Consider the following 18,627-nt stretch of genomic DNA (forward strand, 5'->3'; position numbering starts at 1 on the left):
CGATCAGGCACTCTGCTCAAAAAGGAGCTGCAGGCATTTCCTTAACCAGGATCTGAGCCATCTGAGGGCAAGGGCTGCGTCACACACAGCGACACTTCCTGCTCTGTTCAAAGGTCTCTACCTCACTGACACTGACTCTAGAATCTCCCGCAAACAGAAGTAAAATTAGTGATGGAAAACGAGTGTGGCAAAAGAGAACATAAGCTGTCCCCAAAGGAGGCCTCCAAAGTTATTTATTTGTCATTTTTCCTCGCAATCTCATGAACTTTAGTTTCCTGGGCCCACAACAGAGCGAAAGCAGAAAATTAAAAAACAAGACTCCACGTGTATTGGCTATTTTTATTGCATTTTTGCCATTATGACTGAAGTGGCTAGGTGGGCACACTGTGCAGCAAGAAGAGAGAATCGACAGTTTGCTGGTTAGTTGCAAAGTGATGAGAGTGGATACGTGACCTAAAAATTAAACAAACAAACAACCACAATACATCCAAGGTCTCGAGAAGCCCATGAGAATAATGGCCACACAGGGCTCAGGGCTCGTCAACTTAGTTCCCCTGGCTGGTGTCAAACTCTTCAATGACTAGTCTGAGTGTCATCTGTGGGGGGATTTTCTCAATTGCTCAGCATGAGACAGACATCGACAGGCCTCTAAAAATGTCACATTATGATTTACACCCTATATTTATATAAGAAGGTAGAGAAATACGCAACATAGGTAAGATGGTCAACACTAGTTTTCAAATGGAAAAAAGAAAATTCCATGATTTTCACTTAAAAGAACAAGCTTCAGTTCTCAAGAAAATTATGCTTAGTTTAAGAAAATATGCTTAGTTTATATCCAGACAATGTTGCAGAAAATAGGGTTTTCTTTATTTCAGCTGCATAGCGAATGCAAGAGTCATGAGTGCTCAAAAAATGCTCAATTTACCTTTTAAAAACATGTAGACGTGCTCAAGTTATTCTAGTTTGTTATACCAGAAGTTTAACAATTTTTATTTATTCTGACTCAAACAGGTCACTGAAGGAATGACTGTCCATCCAAGATCTCTCCTCCTGTCACCCCAATACAACCTGCCCATCATTGCAATTTAAACAAGGAAGACTGAAAAGGGATACCAAATCATGTAGCACTAATGTAAAGCTGTGTGACTGTCACATCTAACAAATGCTACAGAGCTATAAATGATATTACACTGTATACTTCAAAATGGCTTTTAAAGAATTCATTGTGTTACTAGAAAGAGATGTAAACACTGTCTTGATGTACAAATGACATGCTTGGAAAGAAGTATTCTGACAAAGTAGTATTTAGGCTGATCATCAAACCACCAAAAAATGAATGAATGAATAAACCAACCAACCAACCAACCACAAGAATGTGCCTTTGTGTCTCTCAAAACAAAGTGCTCAACCAAATGACCTAAAGAGGGGGACTTTAAATGCAGATGTATGTCCAAAGAGACTTGGGAAACAGAGTAGGCAAGTGAAGATCAATCAGACCAATGAGGTTGCAGTGTCCTTGACTGAGTATGGACCGCAAGAATGGCATGACCTCATTTTCTATGTACGAATTCGAAACTGAAATAGGCACCAAAGTATGCCAGGCATAAAACCCAAGGCAGTCAGAGAAAGCACATTATCCACTTATTACACAGAGTTGTTCACTGAAACTTTATACTGCAAAATGCAAACAAGGAGCCTGGGTTTAAACAATAGGGTGACATAAAGCAAAGGCAGGCACGACATGCTCTTGTCATCAGATATCACGCTGCCCTACAACATCATACTTCAGTACTTCTGCACGTGTGGTGGGGGAGGGGGACTGAGCTACACACAGCCCGGCCTCACACCGAGATAGTTTTATATGATGTGGGGAAATGCTTCTGTGTTCTGTGGAACATCACCCACGCGCGCGCGCACACACACAGATACACAAACATCTCAATTGTGTTAAAAAGTAAGTGAGCAGGAGATACCCAAATTGTTAAAGGGGTTCTCTTGCCAGAGTAGAATTAAAGGTGCTCCCCCCTCTATTTTTTTTTAGTACTTAAACTTTAAACAGCACATTACCTTTATGATTAGGAACAACCCATATTATGAAATTTACTTTATTAAATTAACTAACATAAACTAGATTGAAAAGGGGAAACACTTAGAAACTTAGCTGGGGATTTAAATTCTGCCTTTAAGCACTCTGAAAAGTGGGCCATGCAGGGACACTTGGGTAACTCAAGGCCAGCTCTGCCTGGGGACTTCTCTTGAGCAGCTCAGAGGCCGGGGCGGGGCCCCTTCCCAGTAGGGCCGGGTGCCATACAGGGTGCCTCAGCCCCTTTTTATTGCTATACATCCTGGGCTAATGGAAAACTTTTATTTGTTGTTTCTGGAGGACAGAGAGTTCATTTCTCTACTCGACACACAGGAAGAACATTCATTAGCCTCATTTTCCTGGGTTTCTCTCTTTTTTGTTTTTCATTTTGTGTCATTAGTATGAGATTCTCTTATCTAATCTGCTTGAATCTAATTATCTTTTCTTATCTAATTAAAAGCCCAATTCCAGGTTTCCCAAATGAGAAAGGGGCTTTCCTACCTTAGAGAGAGTAGACTGAGGAAACACTGGAACATCACACATCTTACTCCGGTAATTGTAACAATTCATATGCAAAACTCCTCAATCACAGATTAAATATAGTATGGCAGGTTTGGAAGGGTCACAGGAGACCCTACCAAATTCAGTGACTCATTCAGAGCCCTGTGAAATAACTGGAGTTATCACGGGAGGCCAGAAGAGTGGATTACCTGGCATACACAGAACACATTTTTTTGCTAAGTGAGAACAACTGTGACTCTTGTCTTTCAAAGTCTTCGTAGTAATGTTCCCCTTAACACTTTATGTGCTATTAAAGTACTGTAACTTTCAAAAAAGTTCCCTAATTTTTTCTATATAATTTGTTAGACTTGGTTTTTAAGGAACTCAGGGACTTTGTACCGAATTTAGTTTTAAAGCGATAACAGTCCTTTGAACACAAAGAAATCAAATGGACATTTGCAGATACTTTCAAAGAAATGCATTTAAAAATATATCTCAGTGTTATTCTTTCCTTAGCAATCTGTACTGTTGTAATGATAAATGCCGACTTCTAAGTAATTTTATTGTGAGTTATCAATTGTTATGTATTTTCTTCCCTTGAAAAAAGGCTATGCCAACTTGATTAACAAGGTATGGTTTTGATTTAATTATCTGAGTAATTCAGCTCTTCTTACATGAACTTCCTGGTTACAATGTCCCTTTCCTGGGAGACTTTATAATGGTCCTATGTCTATTAAGTCTTTAACCCATTTCTGCTGGTTTGACTCACCAGTGATACATGAATGACTGTTCCACTGGGCAGCCTGCACCACTGGATGGAACTGTCCCATGCCACTCAATGGGACAATCATGCACGGACCACCAGTGGTTCAGAGCTGCCCAGCAGCAAGACACATGAATTATGGCCCTGTCGTGAATGTTTTTGGTTTTTTTTTAGTACTGGGGATCAAACTCGTGTCCTTGCGCTTGCAAGGCAGGCGGAGGAACCACTGAACTAAATCCCCAGCCCTTGTGAATGTGTTAAAGTTCAAGATATGAACCGAGCATGGTGGTGTACACCTGGAATTCCAACATATGGGAGGCTGAAACAGGAGGATCACCACAGGTTCAAGGCCAGCCTGGGCTAAACAGTGAATTCCAGGGCAGCCTGGACTACACAGTGAGTTCAAGGCCAGGCTGAACCTGCCAAAAAAAAAAAAAAAAAAATTAAAATTAAAATAAAGTTCAAGCCAGGTGTGGTGGCACAGGCCTGTAATCCCAGCAGTCTGGAGGCTGAGGCAGGAGGTCTGCCATGAGTTTGAGGTCAGCCTGGGCTACACAGTGAGTTCAAGGCCGGGCTGAACTACATAGTAAGATTGTCTTAAAAAAAAAAACCCGAATAAATAAATACATAAATAAATAAAGTCCAGGATATGACAACTAAGATTAAATTCAGACCTAAACTGAGAATCACAAAAGCTAGAACATATTCCTAAGTTTCTAAGACTCCTGGGCAAATAGTGCACAACAAGCTTGAGTGAAGGAGGGAGCTAGGAGGAGGGCCAAGGTGAGTATGTGCCTGAACTTCAGCTCTGTCATTCACTGCCTGTGACTGTGGGTAAATGACTTAGCAGGCCTCTCACTCTTCCCTCAGACATAACATGTGCCAAGTTATTATGAGCACACAGTAGGAGCTCAATCAGTGAAAGGAAGCCACTCGTACTTTACTTCCTCAATCTGTAAAAATGGACATAAGGTCAATTTTAGGTGTAATTAGCATAAAGCACTTTCTGTATCTGTGGGTTCCTACCAACATTATTTTCCTCTCTTCAATAATAGGTATATTCTTATTCTTTGCCGTGCTGGTTATGCTTAATATTAAAAAGCAGTCATTCTAATCCATGTAACTTTTTTTTTCCAATGTAGAATTCAACCCAATCCCCAACTTCGGAAATTACTACCATAACTACACACATAAAGAGTAATGATAGGCTTTGCTGGTTTTGTTAGAATAGGTACTCAACAATATTTGGTTTTCTTCCTTGATTGATCTATAAAATGACAGAGAAATCTACATGCAGTAGTCTGTGCTAGCGAAGAACAGCAGGAGGCTATGGATGGCAGTACCAGGTGTCTCTGTGGCCCATCCACACCAGGCTGGGAGCGCTGAGCTATTTGTGTGCAGTCCTGTCACACGGCCACATACATGCAGCTTATTCAACTTTCAGCAGAATCCTGCACGGAGCAGGATTCCCATTCTAAAAGTTCCGTCCACATTCTGTAAGGAAATCCACAAACTGATGTTTATAGCCATAGGAAATCATCTGAAAGATATTTAAAATGATTTTGCTATCCTTCTGTTCTTGACAAGCCAGACTTAAAAAGCTAATGAGGTGTTTTATTTTTGATTTTGCATATCTTAATCACCGGCAAAGCATGCGAACCAGACGCTGTGTTTGCCTTTGTATTCCCCACAGTCACCCCTGCACCCTAGGATTTGTAAATTACTGATACATGAATCATTGTTGACTACAGAGAGGCCAATGCACTTGCCCATGGGTGGCTGGACTACATGTGTCCATCTGTCCTGAACTCCCTGACCCAAGAAAACTCATAATGAAATGAAAGCATTTTACCCCAACAGCTCTGAAGCACAGTCAACGGAAATGATCCAATTTGCAAAGGCAGGTCTTAGTTAAACTTCAGAAAATATGCAGCTCCTATCTGCAAATCCTGTCCTCAGCCTGAGAATGCAATCGCATCCCGCCGGAGGCCCTGTGAAAACACGGTCCTCACGGGCAAAGTGCGGGGTACCAGTGCCCCTCCGCAGGAGAGCCTGTAGGGCTCCAACTGCAATGATGCTACACGGGGAAAACGTGAAAAGGAAACACCAAGCCCAACCGTGTGCCCCTTCTGTAGTGATCCAAGTGGAGGGGGGAGGAAAGAAAGAAAAAAGAAATCTCCATGTACAGATACACAGTAGTCAACTTAACCAGACACGTTTGGGATATCCCTAGTCCTTACCTAGACTACAAAACAAATATTCAAAAATTAGAAGTACCTGGGTCATCAACTCAGAATATTCTACGACCAAATCAACCCCCCCCCATCACCACCCAGCAGTGAAACCTCCCAGCACTTAGGCTACTAGAAACTACACGTTAGTTATGGACTGAGATTTACATAATCAGAAATTACATAATATTCCTCTTGTGCACTACAACCCTTCTGTAGGTGAAGTTCCACACCACCCAGTCTTTCATCATTTTCCAGAGAGAGCTGGAAAAGTCTCCTGAATAACTGGGAGACAGGAGGGAATGGGGTGTTAGAAAAGTCACCCTGACAAGCGGCAAACCCATCGACCGCTCCAGGATAGAAGGGGGTGGTGGCAGGTGACTCCCCGCTGCCCATCTCCTGGCTGGGGCTGAGGCCGAGGCAGGACGAGCGGGCGCCAGCTGCAAGGCGCAGGGTGCGGACGGGCAGGGGGCGCCCCGGGCTTACCTGCTCCCCGAAGTCGATGGCTATGTTGGTGATGCCCAGGGGCACCAGGAACCGGATCAGGGGCCAGTAGTGCGTGAGCGCCGGGAATTTCACCATAGTCCTCGCCGTGGGCTGACCCCACACTCATCTGCCGCCGCGAGGGGACTCGGCGAGGAGGCGAGGGCGAGCGGGGCGCGGGCGGCGCAGGCCGGGGCGGCGGCGGTGACAGCGACGGCGACGGCGGCGGCTCCTCCTCGCGGCTGCGGCGCCCTCGCCCAGCGGGGCGGCTCTAGCAGGAGATCCGCAAGCTCAAGTCCATCCCCGCTGCCCTCCCACACAACAAAGATCTGCCGGGAAAAAAAAGAGGAGGGACGGCGGCGGCGGCGGCGGCGGCGGGCGGCTCCGCGCACAGCGGCTCCATTATAAGCGGCCGGGCCCGGAAATAAATAAATAACCGCGCGCGCGAGGCCCCGCCGCCGCCGCCGCCACCGCCGCCGCGCGGAGGAAGCCAGGGGCGGGCGCGGAGGCGCGGACGCTGGCCGGGGGTGGGCGACGGGATGGCCGAGCCGCTCCGCCTCCTCCGTGCCGCCTGCACTCGGGGCGGCCGCGGGGGGCGCTGCGCACGCACAGCCGCCGGGCGCGGGGCCGGGCGGCGCGGGACCGGGCGGGGCGGGGCGGGGCGGGGCGGGGCGGGGCTCCCGTCGTCCGGGCGGCCCAGTCCCTGGGGTCCCCGGAGGCCCCGGCGGCCGTGGAAGCGCGGGCGGGCGACGCGATCGGCACGGAGGGCGCCCCGCGAAACCCAGCCCCGGCCGGCGTCTCGGGGCGTCAGGGCAGCCGGGGCTGGGGAGCCAGCTCGGGGAGCCAGGGGCCAGGAGAGAGGGACGCCCCGTGGGGCGTGACAGGCCCGGGAAAGGTCACCGAGCCGAGGCGCCCCCTCGGGTCTCCAGGCGGCACCGTGATCCGCGGTCCCGGAAGTCAGCGGGACCGGTCGCCTTCCTAGGCGCTCAGACTTGTCGCCGGTAGTTTGCTAAAGATGTGCGAATGTTGTTGAAAGAAAGGCAAGAAAAAGAAAAATGCGAATGTGCAAAGCCTCGCTTTCAAAGGAAGGAAAAAATAAAGGGAAAATCTGTGGTTCCACAACACTGCGCTTCCGAGCGATTTCCGGGTAATTAGCCGGGCCGGGCCCGGTGGCTTCCCCAAAGCTCGGGAGTGTGACAGTCAGCACCCTCCCCGCCTAGCACCCGGTGGCAGGAGGCTGAGATCTGCTCTGACCTGCGCTTGGGTTAACAGCCCACAGTTGCTTGCTTGAAATTCTTAGTATGCTAACAAGGGGCTGTGTGTTTTCATTTTGTACTGGGCCAGCCAAATTATTTAGCCTGTCCTGATCTTATTATTCTGTGCCCCTTACACACACCTTTTAAAAAGTTTAATAAGCATAATGAATTGGAGTAATTTATTATTAAAGTAATAGAGAAGTTGGGCCTAGAGTCCAGTGCATGTAATCCCAGCTACTGGGGAGGCTGAGACAGGAGGATTGAAGTTCAAGGCCAGCCTGGGCAATTTAGGAAGCCCCTGTTTCAAAATAAAATAATTAAAAGGGCTAGGGATGTATGTAGCTCAGAGCTGCCTGGGTTCAACCCCAAATACCAGGTTGGGGAGATGGGGAGAGAAGATAGTAGGTGTTATGGCCTGTGTCTAGATGTCCTCCCAAAGCCTTATGCAGCCATAAGTGGGGCTTTTTTAGAGGTGGCTGAATCCAGTGTGTGATTGATTCATGGTGCAATGCTAGGATTAAGGGTGTGTTATTACTAAATCGGTCCACTGATTGATTGGGCCCCTCCCTAATCCCAGGACCCTGGATACAATACAGGGGACAGAAAGAGGCTTGTCTCGTCCCTTGCTTGCTTGCTTTTGCTGTCTTCTGCCTGCCATGAACTGTTTCTCATCTGTGATGCCCCTCTTCCATGCCACCCTGCCTTGGAGCTGGCCAACTGTGGACTGAAACTTCTATAAACTGTGAGCCAAATAAATCTTTCCTCCCTTAACTTGTGAGTATTGGATATTTTGTCTCAGCAAGGAGAAAAGTAACTTAAAACAGTAGGATGTTTTGTAGTTAGGAATGAACCTGTTAGTCAGTTTTGCTTTGGAGTTTGTATTAATAGCCTGTGATCTGAAAGTCCTAAATGAAGGTATTTCACTACTACATTGAGAGTCTTAAACGTTTCTGTACTTTATACCCTTTAAAAGACCTTTTTACCCTTTTAAAATTCTACGTGGTCTGAACAAGGCCTTGAAAAATAGCAAGCTAATTTATCTTACAGCTCCTTGTAACCCCAAATTACATCACCTATAATTAAAACGAAACTTTGATAATTGTTTATTGTGTTAAATGTGTCAAATAGCAACATTTAAAAGATTTTTTTTCCCCAGCAAAACAAAGTTCTTGTGTGCAGAAGTCTCCTCAGGAGCAAGTTCCTGAAAAGCATATTTGAATGTAGTTGATTATTACTCTAAGTCCACAAAAGAAACTGGTTATTTAAAGGAATTCTCTGGAGGAAAGAGTTCATTTCTAAAGCAAATACAACTTCATGGTTTATCCGTTCTGTTAGCCTAGATTTCTGTAGCTCATTTCACTTAAAGCAGTCTAATGACACCATCCTTTGTCCAGAATGTGAGATTGATGAGGCCCTAGATCAGTTGTCATCAAAGCCAGTTTGCTTTGGGGACAAGGCTGCCACATCTCTGCTGCTGGTGATGCAATATTTTGGTCTTAAGAAGGAATAGTGGGAAAATTCTAGTCAATAATGAAAGGTCGTCACCCATGCTTCAGTATCTTCAGTATTCTATGAGTGTTTTTGTAATGAGTGATTCAGCAGTGTCATCTTTAATTAAGGAAAAGAACACTTTTCAGATTTCAGAGCACTGTTAGTACAGTTAGAAACAAAGGAGCCAAGGGGTGGGATTTAGCTCAGTGGTGCCGAACCTGCCTGGCAAGCTCAAGGTCCTGAATTCGATCCCTGGTACCAAAAAAACAAAACAAAACAAAACAAAACAAAAACCAAAGGAGCTAAGTTATTCCCTTCCCTTCTTTCTTCCAACTGTAAGCCCCACACCACCCTAATGGTTGTCCAGCTTCCATAATCCTAAGACAGGGAAGTTGTGTGAGCCACTTCCCTTCTCTCCATTCAACCATAAACCACGCAGCACCCCAGTGATGATCCAGGATTAAGTTTAGGAGGTGAGCAGACTGCTGACATCAGAGGGAGAGAGAGAGAGACAGTGGATGGTGGATGGCTCCTTGGATCTGTGGCATCTGACCCTATAATACTGGAAGCCTGAGTTATTGAGCCCCTTTTTTTCTTGTCCCCTTCACCTTTCTGCTTATTCCTGATGCTCCATGATCTTCAATAAACTTACTACATACTACCAGGTATATGCTTGGCAGTTCTTTCCTTGTTATACACAAGAACCTGGACTATTTTGGGCTCACTCAGCTGTAGCACTATGAATTTCAACAACACCAAGGAAACATGGAAGTGAATGAGACATTTTAATGAGACAAAATCAGATCACAGATTTGATAGGGGGTTTTTGCCACTCTGTCTTTTTAATACTTAGTAGTTGTTTGAAAAGATAAGTCCAGAATACGTGATTATTATGAGAAGGAAGTTTTCTAAATCACCCAGAAAGCAAGAAGTGATCTCACAATTACTTGGGTGCAGAGCAGGTTGTCTTTTGAAAGATACAGCTTCTATCTTTTGCTTATTTATTTGTTTGTTTGAGACAGGGTCTCCCTATGTAGTTCAGGCTGGCTTTGAACTCACTATGTAGCCCAGGCGGGCCTTGAACTCACAATGACCCTCCTGTCTCATCCTCCCAAGTGCTAGGATTACAGGTGTGTGCCACCATCTTCTGCCTTTATCTTCCATTAAAAAGTCTTTTATCAGAATACTTTTGGCCAAAGATCGTTATGAGATTTACAGGCTCTGTCCTCAGACATAGATGTACATGTAGGAAGAAATGCTAGAAGAAAATAAGTTAGACTATTTTTGATATTTAACATAATAAGCATATGTAAGTTTATAAAGAAAAAAGTTTTTTGAAATATAAAAAACACTGGAAAAACAAGGTACCATTGAAGAGCATAGAAGAATCGCCTTTTTGTGTAAGTTTTATAAATGACTGGCAATATCATTTTAGTGCCCAAAGTTATCGTTAATCCCAATTTTTGCAAGAAGATAATGCAAAAAAAAAGTAAATGTTATGTACATTTCTTATTTACCTTTTTTTTTTTTCTGGAATTGATCTTAAATGAATAAGCTTAAGGTGACCCATGGGACATCTGCTGCAAAGGACAGAATAAACTATCCATAAGATTATCCAGTTCTAGAATGCTTCCTGACCCGAGGGGCCTGGTGACATCAGATTGTGTTGGTGGTGACATGCATGGCTTGGAAGCAGATGCGGTGCAAACTGGTATAAGCTTAATCTTACAGGGTTATTTACATTGGTCACATAATTATCCCATGTCACGTATTATCCCATATCACATATTTACCCATTTATTTAACAATTTCGATGGAAGACTTAGTCCCAGAGAGTGGTGTCTAGCTTTCAAATGAGTCACAAGTCCCCTGCAGTACAGTACATTCTGCGTAAACTCGAGCCTTTTGGTCTGCATCTGGGCCTAGTGCCCCCTTGCTCCATGGTTCATTGGGAGCGTGGTAAGGGAACGTCTTCAGTTCTACCAACTTATTTATGTTGGATAAACAACATCCTTTCGGTGAAGTCATGATTTCTGTCCAGGTATTATCAAAAAGAGAAACTGTTTCCTTCTCCTCGACTGTAAATTTTACTTTTGCCATGTCTGGATTGTTCCAGCCCAAAACCTAGCTCTGGTTTCCCTGGGCAAATGATCAGAATCAGTTTTTTGTGCTGTCAGCAAAGCAGGAGATGAGACACACAGGAAAATTATCCCAAAATTGAAATGTGATATAGATAAGCAGAGCTACTCTGCCAAGAGTTACAGTTCTCACTTTTAATGACTTCTTTGATAATGTTTTAAAGGGATCACACAGATGCTTCCAGCTGTTTGATGTATAAAGAATAGGGAAAGGGACGGGGATTTAGCTCAGTGGTTCTGCCACCTGCCTTGCAGGCGCAAGGTTCCAAGTTCAATCCCCAGGACCAAAAAAAAAAAAGAACAGGGAAAATTTCTGACTTGGAGTGATGTGCAAAATATTCTAGTGAAAAAGCAATGTGCCAGACTGTAAAATGGCGTGCTCTTTTGGGGACAAAGGGAGAGCTGGAAACTGCATGGCCAGCGTACACATGTGAATTTGTTGATATTTGTGGAAAGACACATGAGAAAGACAGGCTCAGAATTTATTAAATATTTATCTTTGAAAGCAGGATGAGAACACAGTGGAAGAAAGATTTCTCTGAATATACCTTATTATCTGATTTTGGCTTTGGAAAGCTTTGTGTTTTCCATGTTAAGAAAAAACTAAACTGAATCCAATGGAAAATTGTGGATAGCAGACAGAAAAAATTGTACAAGTGTTTTGCTTGTTTATTACCTTCTTATTCTGAAGGAAAGATTGAGGCAGCTTCAATCAAAGCACAGCTCTATATATGCCTTATAAACTTTTATTTCGCTATAATTGCTAGTCAATAAAATGTTTGGAGAGACCATTCCCAGGTCAATTATGTAACCTGATGCTATTTTATATTGGTTGAATATTAACTCTACCTCTTAAAAAAGGCCTAAACCACAAAAATAACTTTTTGGATAAATTCTGTTAATGCTACTCAAAAACACCACCACCACCACTAATTAACTCTCAGGAATTTGGAAGTAAGGTATTTTACAAAGGTGAGCAGTTGATGATTTGCTACTTGGTGACATGTAAAATGTTAGTGTATATGTAATTCATCCTGACTCTGCAAACCTTAGGTCTGGCAATTCTTTGTGAACAGAGAGATGAAACAGAAATCAAAATGTAGCTACCTTTTTATTGTCCTTTTCCCACTCTTTCTTTAAAGTCTGCTTGTTTTATTTAAAGGGTGAACATAACATAAAATGGCTGTAATTAAACATATTTTATAAATCTTACATTCTTATTCTTGCTTGCTGTCTAAGGTGTGCTAAATTTTTAAAAGCTCTTTTGAAATACTGTGTCTTTCAAAAAGATTATCTGTGTAAATTTAGCTCCTTTTGATAATTTCTTTTCCATTTTATATTTTGGCAAAAAGAGTAGAGATCACATTAGTTTCTATTTCTAGTGTGTAAGTCTGATATCTACCACCAAACATTGAATTTCTTGAGGTGGCAACTATTTTAAATACTATTACATCTCTTGAGTTTTACTTAAGATTTTTATGTTTAAAAGTTTAATCACTAAGGCACTAAGTATGTTATTTTTTCCATCACACAGTTAAAACTGACTGGACCTCTTTTGCATTTTGATAATATCTAAAAATCAATTCTCTTTCTCACACTTTCTATCCTAGAGACAAGGAAGACAAGCAATGGTTCTTTGACTTGTCACTGCATTTTAATTAGATCTGTTTTCTCTTTTTAGGGTTACTGATTTGGTACCAACTTATCAGACAAGCAAGTAGTGCAGTGTCAGCTTCCCATTAAGTACATAGCTTATCCCTACATTCCCAACTCCATTAGAGGAGTCATACCCTTGAAAATGCTTCTAGCTGGGTGCTGTGGTACAGCCCTGCAGTCCTAGTACTCAGGGAGGTGGCGGCAGGAGAATTATGATTTCTAGCCTACCCTGGATATTTAGTGACTTAGCAGGACTTTGGCTCAAAAAGGGCAGGGCAGGGCTAGGGATTTAGCTCAGTGGTTCTGCTGCCTGCCTCACAAGCTCAAGGTCCCTAAGTTCAATCCCTGGTACCAAAAAAAGGGGCAGGGGGTATGTGGCTCATTGTGAAGGCCCTGGATTCAACTCTCAGTACTGGAAAAAAAGTTTCTAATTTAATTTTAATTTCAATGTCGTATCCCTTTACTAATTATAGGTTTTTATAATAGATGCAGTGGTTGAGTGAGGTACCAATGAAACCAATGTCATTTTTATCTTTATATAGATCTAACTTTGTTTAATTCAGCAACCTCTTTTGGGCGCTACTGCATGCCAGGCATGGGACAAGATGTTAGGTATATTATAGTTCAACAGAATGAACACGATCCCCCTAAGTTTGGGGACAATGCAGGATGTACCTTCTCACAGCCGTTCTTCATCACAGTAGTGGTGGTCCTAGCCAATGCAGTCAAGCATGTAAAAGAAATAAAAGGCAAACATACTGGAAAAAAAAAACCCTAATTCTTCATTCACAGATCACATGAGTTTATGTAGAAAATTCCCAGAAATTCTGTGAGGTACCAGAACTAATATAGGCTATATATAAGGTCATAGAATAAATACAGTGTCATTATTTTATTTAATCCTCAAAATAACCTTATGAATTTGCTATTATTCAGTCTGTGTGTGTGCATTGTGTGTGTGTGTGTGTATTAAATACAACATTCAGCATATTGTCTAAGGTCTCACAACTAATAAGCAGTAAACTTGGTTCTCCAACATTGATATTCATAAAGCTATTAACCATCAAGCCAGGGCATCTTAAAATTAGTATGCTTAGAAGGTAGAGTCCCAGTCCTCACCCAGAGCTTATGAGACCCGCTCTAGGTAGAGATGTGTCCTGAGGATTGTGTTTGCCCAAGCACTCCAGGAGGCTTGGATGCAGGTTGTACAAAGAGCCTGTGGCCATATGAGCTACATATTCTGTATGCGGACACTAGTCCTTCCCTACTCACGAGACTGTGAGCTCTGTGGAGGTCCCTGTGGAGAATCCCACAGCCCGTCCAGGGCAGGTGGGTAACAGCAAGAACCAAGCAAGAGGCTGAGAACAAGCAAGAGGTTGGATGAGCACAGAACTCCATGGAAGTAGCTGGAATGAGACTAGGAATTGCATATTTAACACGTAGGTAGCTGGTGACAGGCCAGTGAGGATGGGGGAGATTGGAGTATAAAACTGCACCACCCGTTGTATCATTATTAGTAACCCTTCGTGGTCTGAGTGTTTTCCGGGTCAGGAAAAATGTTATGCATATCACATGCATTATTGATGCAATCCTCATGACTCCCTAAGGTAGGAATTATTTATCATCACCCTCATTTTATAGATAAGGAGATCAGGAACAGCGAGTTTAGATCCAAACCACCTCCTTGTACTGCCTCTGGTTGGGTTTAGTTTGCAAGGAAAGCTACACTCCATGTTGTTTAGAAATGAAAGCTACACTGCAGCAATTACATGAAGTGTCCAGGCTGGATGTACTTAGGGGAGCAATCAGTAGAGTTGTATGGATTGTGAGACATTCAAAGACACAAAAGAGCAAGTCTTCCAGTAATTGTATCTGCTTTTTGTGGTGCTGGGGATCAAACCCAGGCCCTTGGTCATGCTGTGTTATGGTTCCTATCCAGATGTCCCTCAAAGCCTCATGCTCTCGTAGGTGGGGCTTCATGACTGGGTCTTGGGTGTGTGAAAGTGGATTAGTCTGCTGATGGGTTTATAGCTGGGTGTGATGTGGGGAGGTGAAACCCAGTGGGAAGAGGTGGGTCACCCTCCTGCTCCCCTGAGAATGGCTGATTCCAGCCTGCTTTGCCATGAGCCCTTTCTCCTCTGCAGTGGCCCCCTGCCATGCCACCCTTCCTTGGAGCCAGCCGACTATGGGCTGAACCTCTGCAAACTGTGAGCTAAAATAAACCTTTGCTTCTTTAACTTGTGGGTGTTGGGTATTTAACCTCAGCAATGAGAAAGTAACTGAGATATTAAGCAAGTACTCTGTCACTGAGCTACACATTCCAACTCAACTTCAAATAATTTAGAGGTGACTCAATCCAATGGTATGCCCTGTGCTTTAGTTTTAAAAGACACAGGAGCCAGGTGTGGTGGTGCATCCCTGCAACCCCAGCACTCCGGAGGCTGAGGCAGGAGAGTCTGCATGTTTGAGAAGCTGCATGTTTAAGGCCAGCCTGATCTACATAGTGATTTCAAGGCCAACTTGAACTACCTAGTGAGACCCTGTCTCAAAACACCAAAGAAAGCAAGACAGACAGACCCAGAAACTGATGTATGCCTGTAATCCTAGCTCTTCAGGAGGCAGAAGCAGGAGGATCTCAGGTTCAAGGCCAGCCTGGGCACCTGTCACACAAAATAAAAGGGCTGGGGATGTAGCTTAGTGGTACAGTGCTTGCTTAGATTCCTCTAAAAAAGGCACAGGCAAAAGCAAATGATTCCTGGAGAAGGAGCAGACATATTTGTGGCTTCTCAAAAGTGAAGTAAGTGATGGCTAGCTGAGGCCCGGGGCATGCACACAGGCATGGGAGTAGAGACAGCAGGAGTGAAGGTTTCTGCAGGCTGCAGGAGTCAGGAACATGGTGCAGCAGTGATGGGTCTGCCTTGGCGGCACTTTCTCAAACTCTGCTTCTCTTACATTCACGTCTCCCAACCAAGTCATGAGAAGGTAGGTGTCTCTGGCTGAATGAAAGGGACATCAGCTTAAGGCAGCTGGTGTGGTTTGTGCCCTCCGAAACCCAAGTTAGAGTTAAAGCTTCATTGTGAGGAATTAAGAAGATAAAAGGTGGGGCCTTTCACAGGGCAGTAGGATTTGATAAAGTCCTCAGGGCAGAGCCCTGTGGTTGGATGCCAGTGGCTTTATAAGAAGTTGGAATGTCTGGAGAGACACATATGCTCCCTGACTTGCCATGTGATGCCTGCACCACCTTGGGACTCTGTTGACAAGAAGGCCTCGTCAGATGTGGGCCCTCAATCTTGGATCAGAACTATGACTCGAAATGAACTTCTTTTCTCTATAGGTTACTTGGCCTCGGGTTTCATTATAGGAACAGAAAGCAGACTATTCCGCACTCTAAGCTAGAAAGAGGGATTTACTATGAAGACGTAGGTATGTCCAATAGGAAGAGATGAGAACCAGGGACTGAAGTATCATCAGGATTCTCTTTGTGACTTAATCTTTCCTTTTCCCTCTCTCTCCACTCCGGGATCCTCTGCCTTTCTGGTCCAGGTATATAGCCTCTGATCTTAGCTCTTATTAGGTTGCTTTGGTTCCCAGGTCTGTATTTTAACAAAAGGGCCCTTGAGTACCTCAGCTTGGGGCGAGTGCCTGCCCTGGTTCAATCAGATCAGTCAGAGGATCAGGTCCTGTTGTCCACAGTGACTGTGTACCCCAGAGAGCAGCAGCTGAGAAGTCCCACCCACCTTGGCTGGGTAACCCATTCACACCATCCCCGATGTGCAGTTTCTCAGAGATGCTCTGTCTAAGCCAGGCAAGGTGGTGCACTCCTGCGATCCCAAAACTTGGGAGGCTAAGGCAAGAGGATCTTGAATTTGAGTCCAGCCTAGACTACGTAATGGGACCTTGTGTCAGAAGAACAAAAACCATCCACCAACCCAGTCAAACAAACAAGCAAACAAAAAGATGATTCTGTATAACAAGGCCCAACTTTTTCAGTTACAACTGCAAATGGACTCCTCCAACAGAAGACAACTCAAGGTCATGTCTAGCCTGTCAGCAATATTGAGGTCCTGACAGGGAGTTCCTAGAGAATTTCAACTTTTTCCATTGCAAAAATGATGATGCCGACATGGTGGCACATGCCTGTAATCCCAGCACTTGGGAGGCTGAGGCAAGAGGATTGCCATGAGTTTGAAGCCAGCCTGGGCTACATAGTGAGTTCAAGGCCAATTTGAACTAAATAGTGAGACTATGTATGGAGAGCTGCAGCCACCTTTTGGGAGGAAGGACAAGGAATAAAAAAGAGACAGAAACAGTTTTCAAGATACAAAGCGGGGCTGGGAGGAAATCTGCCTAGTGGACAAACTGGAATAAAACTCTGAGGTTGACTTGCTTTTATTAGCCAGTGAGAAGCATGGGTGGGGGGAGCACATGTCTCATGGACCCACAACTATAGAGAATGGGTGGATAAGGATTAAGTTCATGAGGAGCCAGATTTTCTCTACACCCAAATACCTGTATATGGACAACTGTTCTCAGCAGAGGCTGTCTTGCCTCAGCAGTGTTGGGTTCTCCACATTCCACTCATAGCCAGGGGCATGCGGCCTTCACATACTTCACTGTTCTGAGGCAAGATAACCTGGAAACTGGCCAGGGATGTAGCTCAGTGGGGCCGTGGCTGCCTTGCAAGGTCCGAGTTCAATCCCCGGTACCAAAAACAACATCAAAAGCCTGGAAACTGAGATCTGAATTTAAGTAGCCTAGTCCCCAACAACCTCATCTCAAAAGGAAAAGGAAAAGGAAAAGAAAAGAAAAAAGTTGAGCCTTTTGCCATATAAGGTGATATTGTCAGGTTCTAGGGATTAGGAAATGCATAGATTTAGCCAAGTAGCTTCATGAAAAAGGAAACAGATGGAGTTAATTTTAATGTTAACCAAATACTCCAAAATACCATTATCATATAATCAACATAAAAATATCAGTGAGATAATTTACATTCTATTTTTCCAACTGAGTCTTCAAAATCCTGTTCCCTCTGCTTCTAACACTGAGATGTTTTTAGGATGAGACACCACTGCACCTATCATGGGCTTTTTCATGTTTTACAAGAGGGACCCACCCAGGATCTCTGTTTTTATAGAGGAAGGGTAGCCTTGCCCAAAGAAATAAGTATCTTGGATTCACCTTGCCCAGCATACTAAGCCTAGGAGCTGGCTGTCTAGAGGAAGGTGGCAAAAGGCCAGCTATGTGGCCATGGGAGACCTCGGTTGTGCCTTATCCCACGGGAAATTGAACTCAGATGCACTCCTTCTCTGGCCGTGGGGGGGGGGGGAGAAAGAGAGAGGGCACAGCCCTTGGATCCTACTACCTTGTTCCCAGGAAATGGAAATGTAGGAAAGTACCCACAGTCATTCATTCATTCATTAAGCAGGCCTGTTCATCCACATGGCTGAAAATGGTAGCACAGGATTTTAGGCTTCTGATTCCAAAGGTAGTTCTCTCAACTTCTGGACTCTTTATCCCTCTTTAGTCTCTGAGGTGGACAGAGGTACAGATGCTCAGGAGGGAAGCTCCCAGATGGCTTGAGGTAGGACTGCATGCGGGCTGGAATGGGCAGTCGGGTGAGGCTCCCCAAAAGGCCAGGAATTAGGCAAAAGAAATCCTCATAGGGCCCGGGATTTAGGTCAGTGGTTCCACTGCCTGCCTTGCAAGCACAAGGTCCTGACTTCAATCCCCTGTACCAAAAAAGAAAGAGAGAGGAGAGAGAGAGAGGAGAGAGAGGAGAGAGAGGAGAGAGAGAGAGAGAGAGAGAGAGAGGAGAGAGAGGAGAGAGAGAGAGAGAGGAGAGAGAGAGAGAGAGAGAGAGAGAGAGAGAGAGAGAGAGAGAGAGAGAGAGATCCTCATAGCCAAGGCAAAGACTGGAGCTTCATGAGACGCCTTCAGGTTTGTCCAGACTCCAGGAGGAGGCAATGGTGGGCTGCTCACAGGGAGACTTGTTTTGGATGGAGACAAACTGTTAAGTTGTTTG

The 18,627-nt window shown here is 44.4% G+C and overlaps 1 protein-coding gene and 1 long non-coding RNA gene across 3 annotated transcripts in view; one reads left to right on the forward strand and one right to left on the reverse strand.

Moving 5' to 3' along the window:
* Ankh (ANKH inorganic pyrophosphate transport regulator) overlaps positions 1-6,860 on the reverse strand; it is a 131,553-nt gene extending 124,693 nt beyond the window's left edge. For both annotated transcript variants that reach the window (XM_004845197.3, XM_021258627.2), the window contains exon 1: positions 6,068-6,860. In XM_004845197.3, the coding sequence (XP_004845254.1) occupies positions 6,068-6,163 (96 nt within the window). In that variant the 5' untranslated portion in view covers positions 6,164-6,860. The remainder of the gene's footprint in view (positions 1-6,067) is intronic.
* Positions 6,861-6,908: 48 nt separating this feature from the next.
* Positions 6,909-18,627, forward strand: part of LOC147824468 (uncharacterized) — a 54,718-nt gene continuing 42,999 nt past the window's right edge. The window contains exon 1 of the long non-coding RNA XR_015442192.1: positions 6,909-8,062. This is a non-coding gene — a long non-coding RNA (uncharacterized LOC147824468). The remainder of the gene's footprint in view (positions 8,063-18,627) is intronic.

Source organism: Heterocephalus glaber, unplaced genomic scaffold (assembly GCF_053883595.1).
Source record: "Heterocephalus glaber isolate CG9 unplaced genomic scaffold, H.glaber_assembly_v1.0 deba00001538, whole genome shotgun sequence".
NCBI classification, from domain to species: domain Eukaryota; kingdom Metazoa; phylum Chordata; class Mammalia; order Rodentia; family Bathyergidae; genus Heterocephalus; species Heterocephalus glaber.